Here is a 17,014-nt window from a genome sequence, read left to right as displayed (position 1 = left end):
GTGCACCGTGTCAGTGCATAGCTACAAACAACAAGTCACCACCGCACTGACATGTTATCCATAAATGTTCATAAAAGTATAGCAATTCATCTCCATTTCCATAACGAAAATAAAGTAAAATTAGGTAACTATACCATAATAATGAAATGAGAAACATGTTTCAAACATTAATTCAATATATAATAAACACTTCATTTTCAAGCCATATAATACACATGGTCTTATTTACCATTTTTATCATGTCAATATGGTTCCATAATACATTTGAAGGTCGTCATATAATCTATGGAAACATCCAGAAGGTCGTCATATTATCTATAAATAGCAGGTCCCATAGTAACATCCAAAAGGTCGTCATATTACCTATAAATAGCATGCATATATAATAATGTCAAGTCTCTGTACGTGTGACCAGCTCAACTAGATTCATCTCCTCCTTCACCTGGACAGTCTTGATTTCTGCTGGACCTGCCACTGTCACCAATGGCGATGATCCAGATTCAATGTTTGCGAGTGCGTCATCACACCATGCCATCTCCATATCTATCTCATGGTCAATCTTAATAGTGTAGTCCATATGGTTGAAGATATAGTCCATGTCAACATCATCATCTATGCTGTAAACCGGGTATTGCGCATCCTCCTTTGTGTCAAATAAACCATCACACATGTCAATAGAAAAGTCATCGCATGTAGGGACCAGAATTTCTTCACAAGAGTCAGCCTGTCTGTCATCTGTGCTGAATAGTCCTTCGCTGACCATTATGTTGGATGGGTTGGATTCTGACCAACTGTCACTCACCTGTGCCAGATTTTGTGTTGGGGATGCTGGTGAAGATGGTGACAGTGGACGTTCTTTTGGGGCTAGTGGAGCAGCAGTGACCTTGCTAGAGCCAATTCCAAGGCTTTTGATGTAGTTCTGCAGAAGGGTCCCAGATTTGGGATTCTTGGCGCTTGTGCGGGTCCGCCTCCGTGCAAACTGCCTTCTCTTGGTTGCATTCCAATGATTTTTTATGGAGTTTTCAGTTCTCCCAGGCAGGCGCTTAGCTATCTCTGCCCATTTGTTGCCAACCTCCTTGTGTGTTTGTATTAGAACCATGTCTTCCTCCTCACTCCAAGTATCTTTCTGCATTTGTGGTTTCATCCACGCACAAAAAGTTTATTTCAAGCATGAATACTACACAGATAATATGAGAAGATTTCAGGAAAAAGAACTTGACAAAAATATTTCAGATTTGGAAACATCCATGCCCCATTTTTTGGTTTCACCATGATATTTATCCATTATTGTTATTTACCATTAAACATTTTGTAATTTTTAAAAATTTAATAGGGGCAAAGGTTATTTGAACTTCTATGGCTCTGGTCAACAACATAATTTTCCATGATGCATTGTTTCTAGTTTTTCAAAAATAATATTTCCCCTCAGTTTATGTTTTCTTGTCCCATGTGGCCATGTCAGGTTAGAATTTTCTTCTGTTTGGCTCACTAGAAGGGTACAAAAATAGTTTTTGAGTGCCGGTTTGAGATTCTATCATCATGGATAAGAACCATTCTAGTACTAAGTACTATACCCATTCCCCACCCATCAACCTGATAAAAGCTAACCAAAAAAGACATCGCTTATATTACTCCCAAAATTTAGTGCACCCTTAATAAAGGGCAGGCTGGCCCAATGACATTCAAATCTCCCTGAATGTATTCAAAGTTTCAAACTAGTTTTTTTAAGCTGAATTAGATTGCAAATCTAGTACTAAATACTATCCCCACCCATGAATCTGATATAAGCAAACCAAAAATGGCATCATGTATATAATTCCCCAAATTTAGTGCACCCATAATGTATTGCAGACTGACCCAACGACATTCAAATCTCACTAAATGTGTTCAAAATAGTTTTTTTTGGAGCTTAATTAGTTTATTATTTCATTAAACACAGTCAAAGCAAAAGACATAACTGTAGGCATTCCATTTATTACAGAATATAAAGGAGATCAAAATAGATTTGACCCCTCGGTTCAGTTCAAACGGAAGTTGGAGAGACAAACCTTGATGTTAGGTCTCAAATGGTTGTGCCATCTTTCTCTGCATTGCTTTCCAACTCTTCCAGGCAACATTTGCGCTATCTGAGACCATTTCCTCAGTCCAAACTGCTCCACTAACTTCACCAATTTCCTGTAAAAGATGCAAGAACGAACTTAACAACACAGATAGCAAGTAATAACACAGACTTACAGCGCTGCAAACAGAGACAATACTGAACGAAGCATGAAACAACATATCTAATTCTTACCTGTCTTCTTCCAGTGTCCATTGCCCCTTGACAACATTAGCCCTCTTGAGAGCCTTACTGGAGGCCTTCTTTCTTGGGAAAAACCGGCGGCTCATCTCATAGGTCTTGTACGATCCAAGGCCGCCTCCTATGAGTTGTGAAACCTCAAGTTTTGGCGTCAGCAGAGGCAGGTGAGGTCCAGAACTATGAACGATTGATGAAGCATCGCCGATGACAGCCTTGGTCGTCGCACCTTGTGGGTAGTAGTCAGGATAGAAGGCCGCAAAGGGGCCAATTGATCCGCCGACAGGCTCGAACGAACGATCAAGGGAGTGGAGATCATAGTGGGCACTCTGCTGCACATGGAAATCAAGCGGCGTGTCATCGCAGCTCCCCGCGTGGGGCTGGAAGCAACCGAAATCCATGGTGGGGTTTCAGAAGCTGGCTACTGCTAGGGCTGGGGGTGGGGGGAAGAGGGACCGGAGGGATGCTGGTTCCTGTCTACCTGCATCTCTCGGAAGAGGAGACATTGGCATGGCGTGTCACATTATATCTTGACAAAGACCGACCTTATGGCCCCTTAATGGCCACAACCCAAGGGGGTTTTATGGGTTTATTAAGTTGCGTTGTTAATGGGGCATTTACTTTCATAAATAGATTACTTCATGCAAGAGAAAGAAAACTATAGTTAATTAAGCAGCACGCATTATTCAGAAAACGTGGCACACACACCATCCTTTGCAACATGCTGGTGAAGTCAAGAAGACATTAACATCCGAGTGCATGGCATGGCATGCGATGCTATATGCCTATACCATCAGTCCTTTCGTTTTCCTTTGTGATGTACAGTAAAAGTAAAGCACATCTACTTGGCTAAAAAAAATTTGTGCAGAATTCAGATGTAAATTCATTCTGAACTGAATCGGCGATCCTTTCAAGCAGTTTTCTCCAAGAGTGCAGAGTTCATGTCTAAGTAGTACGATCAATCACACATGTTGTAGAAAATGGCAAGACTTTGTTTCTGGCCGGGGCATGAAAGTGTATATTCAAGCAATTATAACTGAATGATACTTCAGAGATGGTACAGATTAATTAGCCTTGTAATTAAACTGCGGTATAGATTGAAGATGAAGGAAACTACGAGCTCAGACCATCACGCACTGGAACAAAATGGAACCCCTTTTGTGCAGGGGAAGAAATCTAGCTTATTTAGCAAGGAAAAAAAATGCTGCTTGCTCAAGCGCAAAGCCGGAGAACTGGGGCGGAGGACGAGCGGGCGGTACGTACCTGCTACGTGCACCGCCGCCCACGGGAAGCGCTGGTCTCGCCAGCGGCGGGGACGGACGGAGCAGGAGGCAGCCGGCGGCGATGGCGATGGCGACGGCGACGGCGGTCTCGAGCCCACCGGCCGCCGCACGGCACGAGAAGGAAAGGAAGGAGAGAGAGAGACCATCCGCCTGTACCGAGTTTCCACCCACTCTCGTACTGGGCTCGTTTTGGGGTTGGGCGTGATGGGCTCTTGGGCTGGCATTGGACCTTACAGGTGGGCCAAAATAGAGGCCTGGTATTGCGGTCCGGCCCGCGACGGCCGGCCCTAAGGGAAAAGGCCGCCCTCTGGCCGTCGGAGGCGCCACTGGCTCGCCGGCAGGAAGAGAGGGCACATCTCCAACTCCGTGACGGCGACGGCGACGGCGAGGGGAGGAGGAGATGAAGCTGAAGCAGCTGGAGGGCCTCCTGGGGGGCCTGACCCAGTTCTCCGACCCCAAGGTACCCTCCGCCGCATCCGCCGCTCGATTCGCCTCCAGAACAAGCATGACCTTATCTGAGCTTCGCCGCCGCCGTCGCCGGCGGAGGTGATGGGTACAGGTGGAGCTGGAGCAGTACGCGACGGGCCCCCACATCGCGTCGAGGATGCTCTACACGGTAGTACCCCGCCCCGATTCTCATATGCCCCTTTATGCATGGATGCGATCCTGGTACTTGCTGTGATGTGATTCTGTCTGCAATTGGACGCCGCGAGTGCGCGCGGCCGCGGCTCCATGCCCAAAACCGGCAAGCTACTCCGGCAGTGGGCTAGTAGGCTTGCCGTAGAAGATTCTGCACAAGTTGTTGCTCACGCTTTAGTTCTTTTAGCTCTGTATATACTGCCTGTAGTACAAATTTGGGAATGTTTGAATGTTCAGCTGCTTGCAAGTTGTGCCTCAACCTTTAGGAATGTCTTGCCTGGCTATTTTTATCTGAACAGTGAGGCAGACAGATAGCTAATAAGTAGGCTTGTTGGGCGTGCTTGGATGCTAAAATTCTAGTGATTCTGGTGTGCCTCTGCTTTTATCTTTCTCATGGTGATTTGCTGAATCTGTCAGGCTGAGAACAGCTTCGATGACATAGCTGGTAAAGTGGTGGCTGATTTTGGGTGCGGCTGTGGTACCCTGGCTGTCGCGAGTGCTCTGCTGGATGCCGAGTGAGTGCGTTGAAGCTCTTAGTATTTTGGTAATCGTTTTCTTCAGTTATTATTTACAATTGTTTCTTCCGAGTTGGTATCAGCAGAGATCTCTGCTCTTTATCCATACAACAGCGTTGTCATTTTAAAATTCCCATGCCATAATTTGCACACAACAGAGTTGGTATCAACAGAGATTTCGCTCCTTAACCGTACAATAGCGTTGTCATTTTCATAATTCGCGCGCCATCATTTGCACACCTACTTTAAACTGTAACTGAATGGAGAACTGAAGACTGGTTACGTGTGCCATGGTTTGCTCATTGATTGTGCAGTATAAGGTACACCATGTTTTTGGGGGACACCAAGAGTTTAACTAGTAGGCACTACATTGCTTCATGATGTTTATGTGCTGATTTACCAGTACTTGGTCTTAGTAGACAGTAAACTACCATAAAAGCTCACTGATCCACCTGCCTTGGTGCCTTGTCTGTAACTTAGTTACTCGTACTGAAGATCTAAGAAAATAGAACTGTTTCTATTATTATTATACTTTAATTTACCTCATATATTTTTTGTTTGAAATTTCTAGATGCTGGTCAAAATGATGTTGCATAACATATCATTACGAAACATGATGAGTATGTGACACTATCATTCCCATGGCATGTAACGAACTCATATGCTGCACAATATTTTAAATGCTTGTCTGTTACTGTCATGAACTATACACCGGCGTGTTTGTGTACCAATTGGGCATCTTTACGATTTTTGTGGTTATTCTGTTGTTTGATATTCCTAATCTTGTTCAATACGATTCCGGAATGACAGGCATGTCGCTGGTATTGATATTGACCTCCAGTCCCTTGAACTTGCTCAAGAAAATGCTACTGATCTGGAGGTATGCTGTTGCTTTCGTTTCCAATGCAACAACTGCTTTTATCTGAAGCAAATAAACCTTCATATTGACTCTTTTCCCTCTATAATTAGTTAAATACTCCCTCCGTCCGGAAATACTTGTCATCAAAATGGATAAAAGGGGATGTATCTAGATGTATTTTAGTTCTAGATACATCTCTTTTTATCTATTTTGATGACAAGTATTTTCGGACGGAGGGAGTATCACGCAGAATTTTCCACGGGTCTGCTTAGTCTATTATCTCGAGCGCTTCCTACAGTTGATCAAAGGATGACAACTTGGAAGTGCAGTTAGCTGAAAACTGTTTTAAGTCCCCATTTGCTCTTGCCTTTAGCATAACGTTATATGCTTCTTAAGAAATTCGTAGGGACAAGGTTGTGGGCCTTAGCTTGTACCAAATACAGTTCTGAAGGATTCTTTTTAGCAAGGAGAATGTAATTCTGGAGTTGACCCTAAATGTAGTATCTATATGAGATAAGTGCAATACCCCTCTAAACCCTGAACTCCAATACTGGTCAGAAACACACCCCTCAACACAGAAAACCATTCACCTAAGTTATGTTGAATTCAGTACTCCATGAATATGCTAAGCTATCCTGTCAAATCCTTATGTTCGCTGCCTTTTCGTCAGCAATAACAACCCCGGTGTTGTTGACTCTGATGTTCTTCTTGCATGGTTTTTACCCTTTTGGTACCAGTGATCAAATTTAAATGGTTAAGTACATGTTGGTGAGGTAGAGGTAGGGCTGAAAGTAGTATGTGAGAGGATTGACACAGTAACTTGCTATTTCTAGGATCTACTATACTTTAACATGTGAATGACATGTTTCTTTTCATTAAATGTTTTGTTATGCAGCTGGATATCGACTTAATTCAGTGTGACATAAAGAACTTAAATTTAAAAGGTATTTTTCTTCAGTGGTAATATATTTTGTGTAGGCTCATCGAAACTTTAGTTATCTATTGGTTGTCATACACTATTTTCTGCTACCATTGTGGAAGTTCTTTTCAGCATCATTCTTACTGCCCTTTTTGTATATTCAATACATAAGTAAATAATGTCTAGGACATCATTTTGATACCAATTCAGTATCCTAGCTGAAAATGCTTTCCAAGCTGGCTGGATAATTAGTATTTCGTGTAGCTTGCGCAGGTAAAAGAAAGTAGATGATGATTTTTTGCAAGGAAAGTAGATGAAATATAATCATGTTAGCAAAAGGAACACATGTAAAGTGTGGTTCTTGTGAAATGAATTACACTGGTTCACAAATACAGATGCTTTTAACAATGAAAAGCGCCCATAACCTTTTGAGTTCCTTATAAGAGATATGGTGCAGGCCTTCTTGTCGACACTGTTGTCATGAATCCTCCCTTTGGGACAAAGCGAAAAGGAGCTGACATGGAATTCCTTTCTATGGGCTTGAAGGTTGTCAGAGCAACAGTTTACTATACCAGTTAATGAAAGACATTCTTAGTTTTGCAGTAAGTTTTTAATATCTGTTTATTATTCACAGGTTGCATCTCAAGCTGTCTATTCTCTGCACAAGACTTCTACGAGAGAAGTAAGTTCTGCCGTGTACATCTTTAATGCCTGCTTTGTAGAGAACATTGGAGCTCCAAAAGGATTTACTCAATTTTGTACACGATGAACCTAACCATATTCGATATTTTGTCCGTTTTCCATTTTGTACATTTCATGTGGAAGAAATGCTCATCTAGTGTTCATTTTCTTTTTGTGCTTTTGATCTTTTAGTACATCAAGAAGGCAGCCCTGCGAAATTGCAACGCAATCAGTGCTGAAGTTCTGTGTGAGGTAATGTTATTTGAAACGGAGAAATAAGCTAGCCTTTCTTGTCTTGCTTAAAACGAGGATAAATACCTTTTTGTTTTTTATGGGAAGGTTATTCTGAATTCGGGATTCTGGGCCGAAACCATGTCTTTTGCTTCACACCTGCTGTGCTGTGGTAATATCTGCAACGTGCTCCTTTTCCTCCTTGTTACAGCTGCGCTATGATCTACCTCGGACCTACAGGTTCCACAAGCAAAAGGAGCTCGATATCGCAGTCGATCTGTGGCGCTTTGTCCCACAAGCTCGAGACGAAAGGGAAAGCTAGCAGCCTAGCATGACGCGGCAACATGACGAGATCATGATATCACGCTCGTTGAACCACCACAGGGCTGGACTTGCTAGAAGAAGAAAACACATGGGCGATTTACGCACTTTTATCCCCTTGTAAGCGGCAGGCAAACCCCAGTAGTTTAGCAGCCATACCCACCCTGGGCAATAATAGAACTTTCCAGTACATTGCCAGGCAGGATTGGTGCTCTCTCTGTACCAGCACTTCTTCAGTTTTTTCCTTGTTTTATACTAGTATCAGGGAAAACAGCGTCTTGGAACAAAATTCAGAGTTAAGTCGGTGAGCATAGCGAGTTATTCTCTTCAAAGTGGAATTTTTTGCTGCGAGTAATTCACAGTGTGCACTCATTCGGGTTTTTTTTGGCAGAACGCACCACATTGTTTTGGTGAACATTTTAGTCTTTTGTAAATTTTCGTACCAGGGGGAGAGTAGGACTTTGTGAAAATGCTCTGGCTACAACCTCGGCAATCTGTTTTAAACAGTTTCGTAATTGATGAAAATGGCAATTCATTTGCCTTGTTTTAAAAATAAATCATTTTTTTTGCTCATCCAGTGAGCACTTTAAAAGCATGGACTTGCACGGAGGAGGGTGATGACAAATGGTTGGTCGCAGTAGACCACGTCCCGGTACTGCTATACTACTCTCTCCGTTTCTAAATATAAGTCTTTTTAAAGATTTCACTATGAACTATACATGCGGATGTATATAGACCTAGTTTAGAGTGTATATTCATTTATTTTGCTTCGTATGTACTCTTAGTTCATATTGAAATCTTTAGAAAGACTTGTATATTTAGGAATGAAGGGAGTACATGGATAGAATGGCACGGATTTTCCACATGCATGCATGTAAGAGAGAGGAGATCACAGGACTTCCATCCCAAGATATCATGTGGTGCGGCATCCTTGGGCAGTCCTTTTCGTGAGAGCACGCACGATGGAAAGTCTGAGAGAAGATGGAGAGGCAGGTACGCACACTGTGGTCTATTCCTGTTGATGCATGGCAATGCCAATGGCATGGTGGAGACAGGTCAGGTGTGCACGATGAAAGTTGAACCGGGGGAAAGTCGACAATGCATGAGCACCTGTATATACAGTACACTACTCCCTCCAATACATAGTAAGAGCGCTAGATTCTTTAAAAATGCTAAACCTATAAAATTCCGGAGAGTTTACGGTTTCGGTCCAATTTTTTGTCCAGAAAGGATCATGTAAAAGTTTGCGAAACTGTATACGTTTTACAGGCCACCGGAAACGTATCTACACTTTGGAGGGCAGTATACAGGCCACAAATTGGCCAGAATTTACGAACCAACCTGGGATTGGATGGTTAAAGGGACTGTGATATCTTCAGCCCACCAGGGTTCAAATCTAGATGCTTGCATTTATTTTTGGATTTATATCAGGATTTCCGGCGATGCGCATTTAGTGGGAGGAGACGTTTCGGTCGGCGACGAGGTGCTTACGGTGACTTCGTAAATTTCAGGATGATATGCCGGCTCAGTCTTTTGAAGGTGCTCGATCATAGGGGTAGGGTGTGCGTGTGTATTCTCCGCCTTCCATGCGCGCCGCCGTCCGTACCAGAGGGCTCCAGTCATGGATTTCTCGCGGCTCCGGCGAAGTCCGGTCTTCTTTTCTCGCTTCCCTGCCTAAATCCGAACCTGCTCCAGAGCCCCTCGTCCAATTTCTCACGGGCGAGTGGAGGCCGGACGGCTAAGGCGGCAAAGGGTGAGCGCTGGAGGCCGAGGCACGCCGCTCACGTCCGAGGAAGCCCGGCGGCACCATGCGGCTGGAAGATACCGTTCATCGTTACCGTATCTGTTGGGCCGTAGCTTAAATCGACTTTTGAAACATGTTTTCCGTCACATGTATCCGTGTTTTATAGATTTCTATTTTAAGAGGTCTGCTAAAGACGCTCTAAGAGTCAACACCGTGGCACTTATTACGGATAGTGCTCCAACCATGTATCAACGGTCACAGTCACCGCACGGTCGTCTCCTCTCCGTCAGCAAATATCCAGATATATAGTACCTACAAACTTTACAATCGCCGGTTCTGCAGGCAGGTGATGAGATGCGCGCCGGCCGTGGGTACATACGATATGATGTTACCTACTGTACGTTCCACTCACAAAGGGTCACTACCTGCCTGCCTGCCTGTCTCGTGCGCCCGGCGGGTTCACATAAAGCGGATGCAGATCACAGTGGGAGGGCGGATCTGCGTGCCAACTTTTATTACGTGCTGTGCCAGGATCGCACTCGCGTACCGCACGCAACCACCGCCACAGTAGCGCACACACAGGGACGCCACACACACACGTCCGGCTTGCTTCTCACTCTCACTGGTGAGCCGCGTGCATCTGCCGGCCACATTGCTGCCTTTTTATACCCACCGCGTTGCCAGAGTTTATCCGCTGATGATTATTGTGCCTACTGCCCAATCATTCGGTCATCCAGTCAGCTTTCTCGCCGGTGCGCAACGCCGATGCGGCAAGGGATCGCGACGTCACAAGTACACCCGTGTGACGCGACGTGACGTGACCGGGCCGTGACGGTGGTGATTGATTGATGTCTCCGCTTCGCCGTGGCGCCGGCCGGCCTTGCCCCGGCCCGATACGTAGCTAGCACTGGCTACCAGTAGCAGCCATCGAATGATGGGTCACTGGTGCGGCCACCATGTTGAGCGCCTGGAGGATGACTCGACTCGACTCGACCTTAGAGGTGACTCGACCGGGGGGACGATTTCAGATGGGATCCTACACTTTGGTTTCTCGTCTCCACGCATCTCGCCAACGACATCACAGCAAGCCCGCACGCCTCAGTGGAGAACCTGGAAGTCATTCGACGCGTCCTTGTATCGGTCTACCGAGCGGTCCGGTCCGGACCAACCTTTTCTCACAAACTAGAATCAAACGTGCGGAGGCTTTGCGGGAGTCCGGACACGAGACACATTGGACTCTTACACTCATGGCGCACTGAAAAGGCAGGTGAAGCCTGCCCTTTTATAGCTACCGACACTATTTCCGCGGCAAAATTCCCACTACATACCTTCCTCCATCTCGCCGCTCTCTACTTAATTCCTGCTCTTTTCTCCTACTCTCTTCCTCCCTCCCGCCGCCAAAGCATGAAACCGGACAAGAGCATGCCGGAGTTGGGAAGAGCGGCGGAGCTAGAGAGATGTGGTGGATGGGTTCGGGCTGGCGGCGCAGAGAGGGAGGAGGTGGATGTGGCTAGGGTTAGAGAATGCTGACCGGTTTAAAGAGCCGGATTTGGCCTCGTGCGGCGAGCCGGAACGATGCCACGCGGCGTTCACACCCCCCATCGGAGGAGATGTTCGTCGGACCGCCAGGTTTCCGAACGATTTTGTGTGGGACCTCATCCTCAGTCCGACGTGGTGGACGCCCCCTGATGTCCTCATATTCGCCCTAGGTTTGGGCTAGATATGAGGGGTGCCGGTCCACCTTTACGTTTGAGGCCCTTTTGAGAAGTCTTTCTGGATCGATTTTTGTGATCGGGCTGTTTGTCCGAGTGTTTGAAACGGATTTGGGACGCCCGACTGTAGATGCCCTAAGCCCCCCTCTTTAGGCACAACGACATGTTGGTGGTGGGGTGAGCACGGGTTTATACAAGTTCTGGGTCTGTTGGGTGGCGTTGTTGCCCAATATAATGCACCGCGACTTCTTTGGTGATCTGGCCCTGCAGGTTGTGTTTTGTTGTGGTTGTCTGTTGGTAGCTTCTTGTGGTGAGGTGGTTGTGCCCGTTGCCCTCTCTACTCGCCAAGGCTCATTTGTTCTCTCGAGTGAGCTGCTCTGCTTATCGAAGGTGTGGCACTCTTTGATCCAGGACGAGAGGGCAAAGCTATTCTTTGAAGGCTGAGCCTGATTGCTTGGCATCAACACTTAGCCTCCCGAGAGTTGAAGAAGCCATGAACTCCTCCGAAAACGAATTTTGGCAAATTGCTTTCTTCTGTTTCTATGTGTGCTTTTGCATGTAAGCTGATTTTCAACACTTTGTATCTTGCATGTAAGCTGATTTTCAACACTTTGTATCTGGCGGTTTAGCTTTATTAATCTAAGTAAGGCTACGCATTATGCATTTGATATATAATCAGGGCATTATTTTTTTGTAATTATACCCACATATGAATTTACAAAGCTCATTTTATCTGTCCTAAGTCAAACCCTTTCCGGTTTGACCAACTATCACTAGTAGAAAAATGGTCAAATGTGAGACACATTAGTCCCGGTTTGTAACAGAACCGGAACTAATGTGTCCATTAGTGCCGGTTCCAACGGCTAGGCGGGAGGAGATCTTTAGTACCGGTTCGTGGCGAACCTTTAGCACCGGTTCATGCCACGAACCGGTACTAATGAGAGTGGTGGCAGGATGTTGTCAGAGTGGGGCCCCTCCATCACCTTTAGTACCGGTTCGTGCCACGAACCGGTACTAAAGGTCGTCCTATATAAACCCTTCGTCCACCAGCACTCTGTTCTTCCCCCTTTCCCATCTCCCTCTTCTCTATTCTTCCCTTCTTCCTCTCGAGTTCATCATAAAATTTGCCCCAAATCTGTCAAGATTTGCAGGCCCCCATCCATTCAAATGATCACAAAGGTTAGCAACTTTGTCCTTTCATCTCTCATTGCTAGATTAGCTCTTGCATTGGTTTATATGGTGATTAATTGTGGGTTTTAGTAATTTGGAAGGAATTATATGTGGTAGTATTTGATTTATATGCAAAATGAGGTCAAAATAACACTTAGTTTGCATATGTAGGTGTGGTTTACTTAGTGCCTTCTAAATCTCCGTCGTAACCATCGTCGATCGCCCGCACCGTCCCGTCGCCGGCACCACCTTGTGGTGAGCCTCTTGTTGATGAAATTTTATATAAAAAATTGATGTTTGTGTGATTTGGATATATAGTTACTCGTATAATTATCTTACCCGTACGTTGTTTGTTATACATAGTGCCATGGTTTTGATATCCATCCCCGTCGGCCCTCGTCCTTGTTATGATTCGGATGTGGTATATTCTCTTTTAAAACTATTTGTTGCATTTCGTGTTTATGACAAATTATGCCCATCAAGCTGACATAGATATTTGTATGTAGGAGGTAGTTGAACCGGAAATTCCAACCGACCCTATTGTCAAGAGGTTAAATTTAGTTGAAAGAGAAAATGAGGATTTGAAAGAAAAATTGAAAAGAATTGAGGGGGAGAAGATGGAATTGGAGTTGCATGTTGCCGATGTCGTCGATGATCACAAGATTAAGATGGAGAAAATGCGCTTGAAGATTAGAAAGATTAGAAAATATGCCATTCATAGTGAGGCTTGGTATCATTATGCTGTTAGATCAATTGTTACCTTAGTTGCGATCTTGATCGCATTTGTTGTTGCATTTAAATTCTTTAGCTAGAGAGTTATTTGTTTGTTGCATTTAAGTGTTGTATGAACTTTATGTATTGTATTAATTTGGTGTTTTCGGTGCTGTGTATTGAAGATGAGCCGGCAATGGATGTACGATGACCGATGCTCTCCCGAGTTCATTAATGGCGTGCATACTTTTCTGCTTGCGGCTGCGGCAAACAAGCGGGCGGATGGTTTTATGCCTTGTCCATGTGCTGACTGTAAGAATGGTCACAATTACTCTACGTCAAGAACCATTCACGTCCACCTGTTTGAGTCCGGTTTCATGCCCCACTATAATGTTTGGACCAAGCACGGAGAAAGAGGGGTTATGATGGAAGACAATGAAGAAGAAGAGGACGACGACAGCTCCTGGCCATGGGTTCCCTGAATACGATGATATAACAATGAGGGAAGAAGTTGAGCCGGTAATGCGGGAAGAAGCTGAGCCGACAATGCGGGAAGAAGCTGAAGAAGAGGCATCGGATGAGCCCGTTGATGATCTAGGTCGGACCATTGCCGATGCAAAGAGAAACTGCGCAAGTGATTTGGAGAAGAAGAAGTTGCAGCGCATGTTAGAGGATCACAAAAAATTGTTGTACCCGAATTGCGTAGGTGACAAGAAAAAGCTGAGCACCACACTGGAATTACTGCAATGGAAGGCAGAGAATGGTGTATCTGACAAGGGATTTGGAAAGTTGCTGGTAATGATAAAGAATATGCTTCCAAAGGACAACGAATTGCCCGAGAGTACGTACGAAGCAAAGAACGCTGTCTGCCCTCTAGGGTTAGAGGTGCAGAAGACACATGCATGCCCTAATGACTGCATCCTCTACCGCGGTGAGTACGAGGATTTGAATGCTTGCCCGGTATGCGGTGCATTGCGCTATAAGATCAGCCGCGATGACCCTGGTGATGTCGAGGGCGAGCGCCCCAGGAAGAAGATTCCTGCCAAGGTGATGTGGTATGCTCCTATAATACCACTGTTGAAACGTTTGTTCCAAAACAAAGAGCATGCCAAGGCGATGCGATGGCACAGAGAATACCGTAAGAAAGACGGAAAATTGAGAGTACCCGCTGACGGGTCGCAGTGGAGAAAAATCGAAAGAAAGTACGGGAAGGAGTTTACAGATGACGCAAGGAACGTATGGTTTGGTCTAAGCGCAGATGGCATTAATCCTTTTGGGGAGCAGAGCAGCAACCATAGCACCTGGCCTGTGACTCTATGTTTGTATAACCTTCCTCCTTGATTGTGCATGAAGCGGAAGTTCATTATGATGCCAGTGCTCATCCAAGGCCCTAAGCAACCCGGCAACGACATTGATGTGTACCTAAGGCCATTAGTTGAAAAACTCTTACAACTGTGGAATGGAACAAGTGTACGTGCGTGGGATGAGCACATGGGGGAAGAATTTGACCTAAAGGCGTTGTTGTTCGTGACCATCAATGATTGGCCTGCTCTCAGTAATCTTTCAGGACAGACAAACAAGGGATACCGCGCATGCACGCACTATTTGAACGATACCGACAGTATATATTTGGCTAATTGTAAGAAGAATGTGTACCTGGGACATCATCGATTTCTTCCGAGCAGGCATCCCGTAAGAAATAAATGCAAGCATTTCAAAGGTGAGGCGGATCACCGGACGAAGCCTCACCACCGTACTGGTGCTGATGTACATGATATGGTTTTGAAGGTGGTCTTTGGAAAGGGTCCTGGTGGACAACCTGTTTTGAATGACGCTGACGGACGCGCACCCATCTATACCAATATAAAAAGACCCAAAGGGGCGGATCCAACTGATCTCGGTCACCGAACTAAGTCAATCCAACGACCTAGACTTCTCCAATGGTGAGCGTTAAACGTGTTTAACGTGCAATTAATATCATACCAAATATTGCACCAATCACATGATTAACACACGAATAATTGCATTCCTAATATCCACGTGTAATTAATATATTATGTAAATATTAACGTGCGTTGCACGTGCGCCTCTACTAGTGTGGAAGAAGAAATCTATATTTTGGGACCTGCCCTATTGGAAAGACCTAGAGGTCCGCTCCGCAATCGACGTGATGCACATGACGAAGAATCTTTGTGTGACCCTGCTTGGCTTCTTGGGCGTGTATGGGAAGACAAAAGATACACCTGAGGCACGGGAGGACCAGCAACGTATGCACGGAAAAGACAACATACATCAGGGTCATGCAAGCTACGCTCTTACCAAAGAAGAGAAGGAAATCTTCTTTGAATGCCTGCTCAGTATTAAGGTACCGTTTGGCTTCTCGTCGAATATAAAGGGAATAATAAACATGGCAGAGAAAAAGTTTCAGAACCTAAAGTCTCATGACTGCCACGTGATTATGACTCAACTGCTTCCGGTTGCATTGAGGGGGCTTCTACCAGAAAATGTTCGATTAGCCGTTGTGAAGCTATGTGAATTCCTCAATGCAATCTCTCAGAAGGTAATCGATTCAGAAATCATACCAAGGTTAGAGAATGATTTGGTGCAATGTCTTGTCAGTTTCGAGTTGGTGTTCCCACCATCCTTCTTCAACATCATGACGCACGTCCTAGTTCACCTATGCGAAGAGATTAATGTTTTGGGTCCTGTATTTCTACACAATATGTTCCCCTTTGAGTGTTCATGGGAGTCTTAAAGAAATATGTTCATAACTGTTGAAAGGATCGATATGGTTGACTAGGGGGGGGGTGAATAGGCAACTACCAATTATTAACTTTTCTTTATCAAATTAAACTTTGCATCAAAGTAGGTTGTCTAGATGTGCAACTAGGTGAGCAACCTATATGATGCAATACCAACAAGCAACCAAGCAAGCAAGAGAAGTAACACTAAAGAGTTTGCACAAGTAAAGGTAAGAGATAACCAAGAGTGGATCCGGTGAAGACGAGGATGTGTTACCGAAGTTCCTTCCCTTTGAGGGGAAGTACGTCTCCGTTGGAGCGGTGTGGAGGCACGATGCTCCCCAAGAAGCCACTAGGGCCACCGTATTCTCCTCACGCCCTCACACAATGCGAGATGCCGTGATTCCACTATTGGTGCCCTTGAAGGCGGCGACCGAACCTTTACAAACAAGGTTGGGGCAATCTCCACAACTTAATCGGAGGCTCCCAGCAAAACCATGAAGCTTCACCACAATGGATTATGGCTCCGTGGTGACCTCAACCGTCTAGGGTGCTCAAACACCCAAGAGTAATAAGATCCGCTAGGGATGAGTGGGGGAATCAAAAATCCCTTGGTGGAAGTGTAGATCGGGGCCTTCTCAACCACTCCCGAGCAAATCAACGAGTTTGATTGGCTAGAGAGATAGATCGGGCGAAAATGGAGCTTGGAGCATTTAATGGAGCTTGAGCAATAAATGGAGCTTGGGGGAGAAAGAGGTAGGTCAAAGGGAAGAAGGGGACCCCCTTTTATAGTGGGGGCAACAACCCAACCGTTGCCCCTCACCAACCAGCCCCACACAGGGCGGTACTACCGCTAGGTCAGCGGTACTGCCGCACCAGCCAGCGGCACTGCCGCGCAGAGGAGACTAGTAGGGAAAAGGACCCAACGCGGTACTACCGCGGTGGTAGGGACGGTACTACCGCTCCTGAAACGGTACTACCGCCTCTACAACCGCAACTAGTGCCGCAAAACCCGACACGAGAAAAAGACCCCTCGAGTCGAGGCGGTAGGAGCCAAACAGCCCAGCGGTACTACGGCAGCAGGGTCACGGGCGATACTACCGCAGTGGAGCGGTACTGCCGCTTGTGACCCTTCGGCCGTACTACCGCTGGTAGTGCGGTACTACCGCTGGGACACTGAAGAGAGAGAGAG

General features: G+C 45.6%; 2 protein-coding genes across 4 annotated transcripts; one reads left to right on the top strand and one right to left on the bottom strand.

Annotated features, from left to right (window-relative positions):
* Window positions 1–94: 94 nt before the first annotated feature.
* LOC125524126 (transcription factor MYB3R-4-like) lies at window positions 95–3,733 on the bottom strand. The gene is made up of 3 exons (XM_048689200.2): window positions 2,294–3,733; window positions 2,049–2,175; window positions 95–1,126 (listed from the first exon to the last, which is right to left on the bottom strand). Exons 1-3 carry the CDS (start codon window positions 2,695–2,697, stop codon window positions 392–394), a joined length of 1,266 nt encoding a protein of 421 aa, XP_048545157.1. The 5' UTR covers window positions 2,698–3,733; the 3' UTR covers window positions 95–391.
* Window positions 3,734–3,882: 149 nt separating this feature from the next.
* On the top strand, window positions 3,883–8,126 carry LOC125521530 (S-adenosyl-L-methionine-dependent methyltransferases superfamily protein). Of its 3 annotated transcripts, XM_048686583.2 has the most exons (10): window positions 3,883–4,039; window positions 4,139–4,195; window positions 4,636–4,733; window positions 5,544–5,613; window positions 6,488–6,536; window positions 6,969–7,057; window positions 7,146–7,193; window positions 7,385–7,444; window positions 7,532–7,595; window positions 7,664–8,126. In XM_048686583.2, the coding sequence occupies exons 1-10, from the start codon at window positions 3,980–3,982 to the stop codon at window positions 7,756–7,758; spliced, it is 690 nt and encodes a 229-aa protein (XP_048542540.1). In that variant the 5' UTR covers window positions 3,883–3,979; the 3' UTR covers window positions 7,759–8,126. The 3 variants fall into 3 exon arrangements, with proteins under 3 accessions (XP_048542540.1, XP_048542542.1, XP_048542541.1); XM_048686585.2 differs by lacking the exon at window positions 7,532–7,595; XM_048686584.2 differs by lacking the exon at window positions 7,532–7,595 and having other exon boundaries at window positions 7,635–8,126.
* The last annotated feature ends 8,888 nt before the right edge of the window (window positions 8,127–17,014 follow it).

This window comes from Triticum urartu, chromosome 7A, assembly GCF_056163025.1.
Source record: "Triticum urartu cultivar PI428250 chromosome 7A, HENAU_Tu73, whole genome shotgun sequence".
Classification (NCBI taxonomy): Eukaryota; Viridiplantae; Streptophyta; class Magnoliopsida; order Poales; family Poaceae; genus Triticum; species Triticum urartu.
The sequence above is the reverse complement of the archived record's forward strand: the minus strand, read 5'-3'. Positions and strand labels throughout refer to the sequence as shown.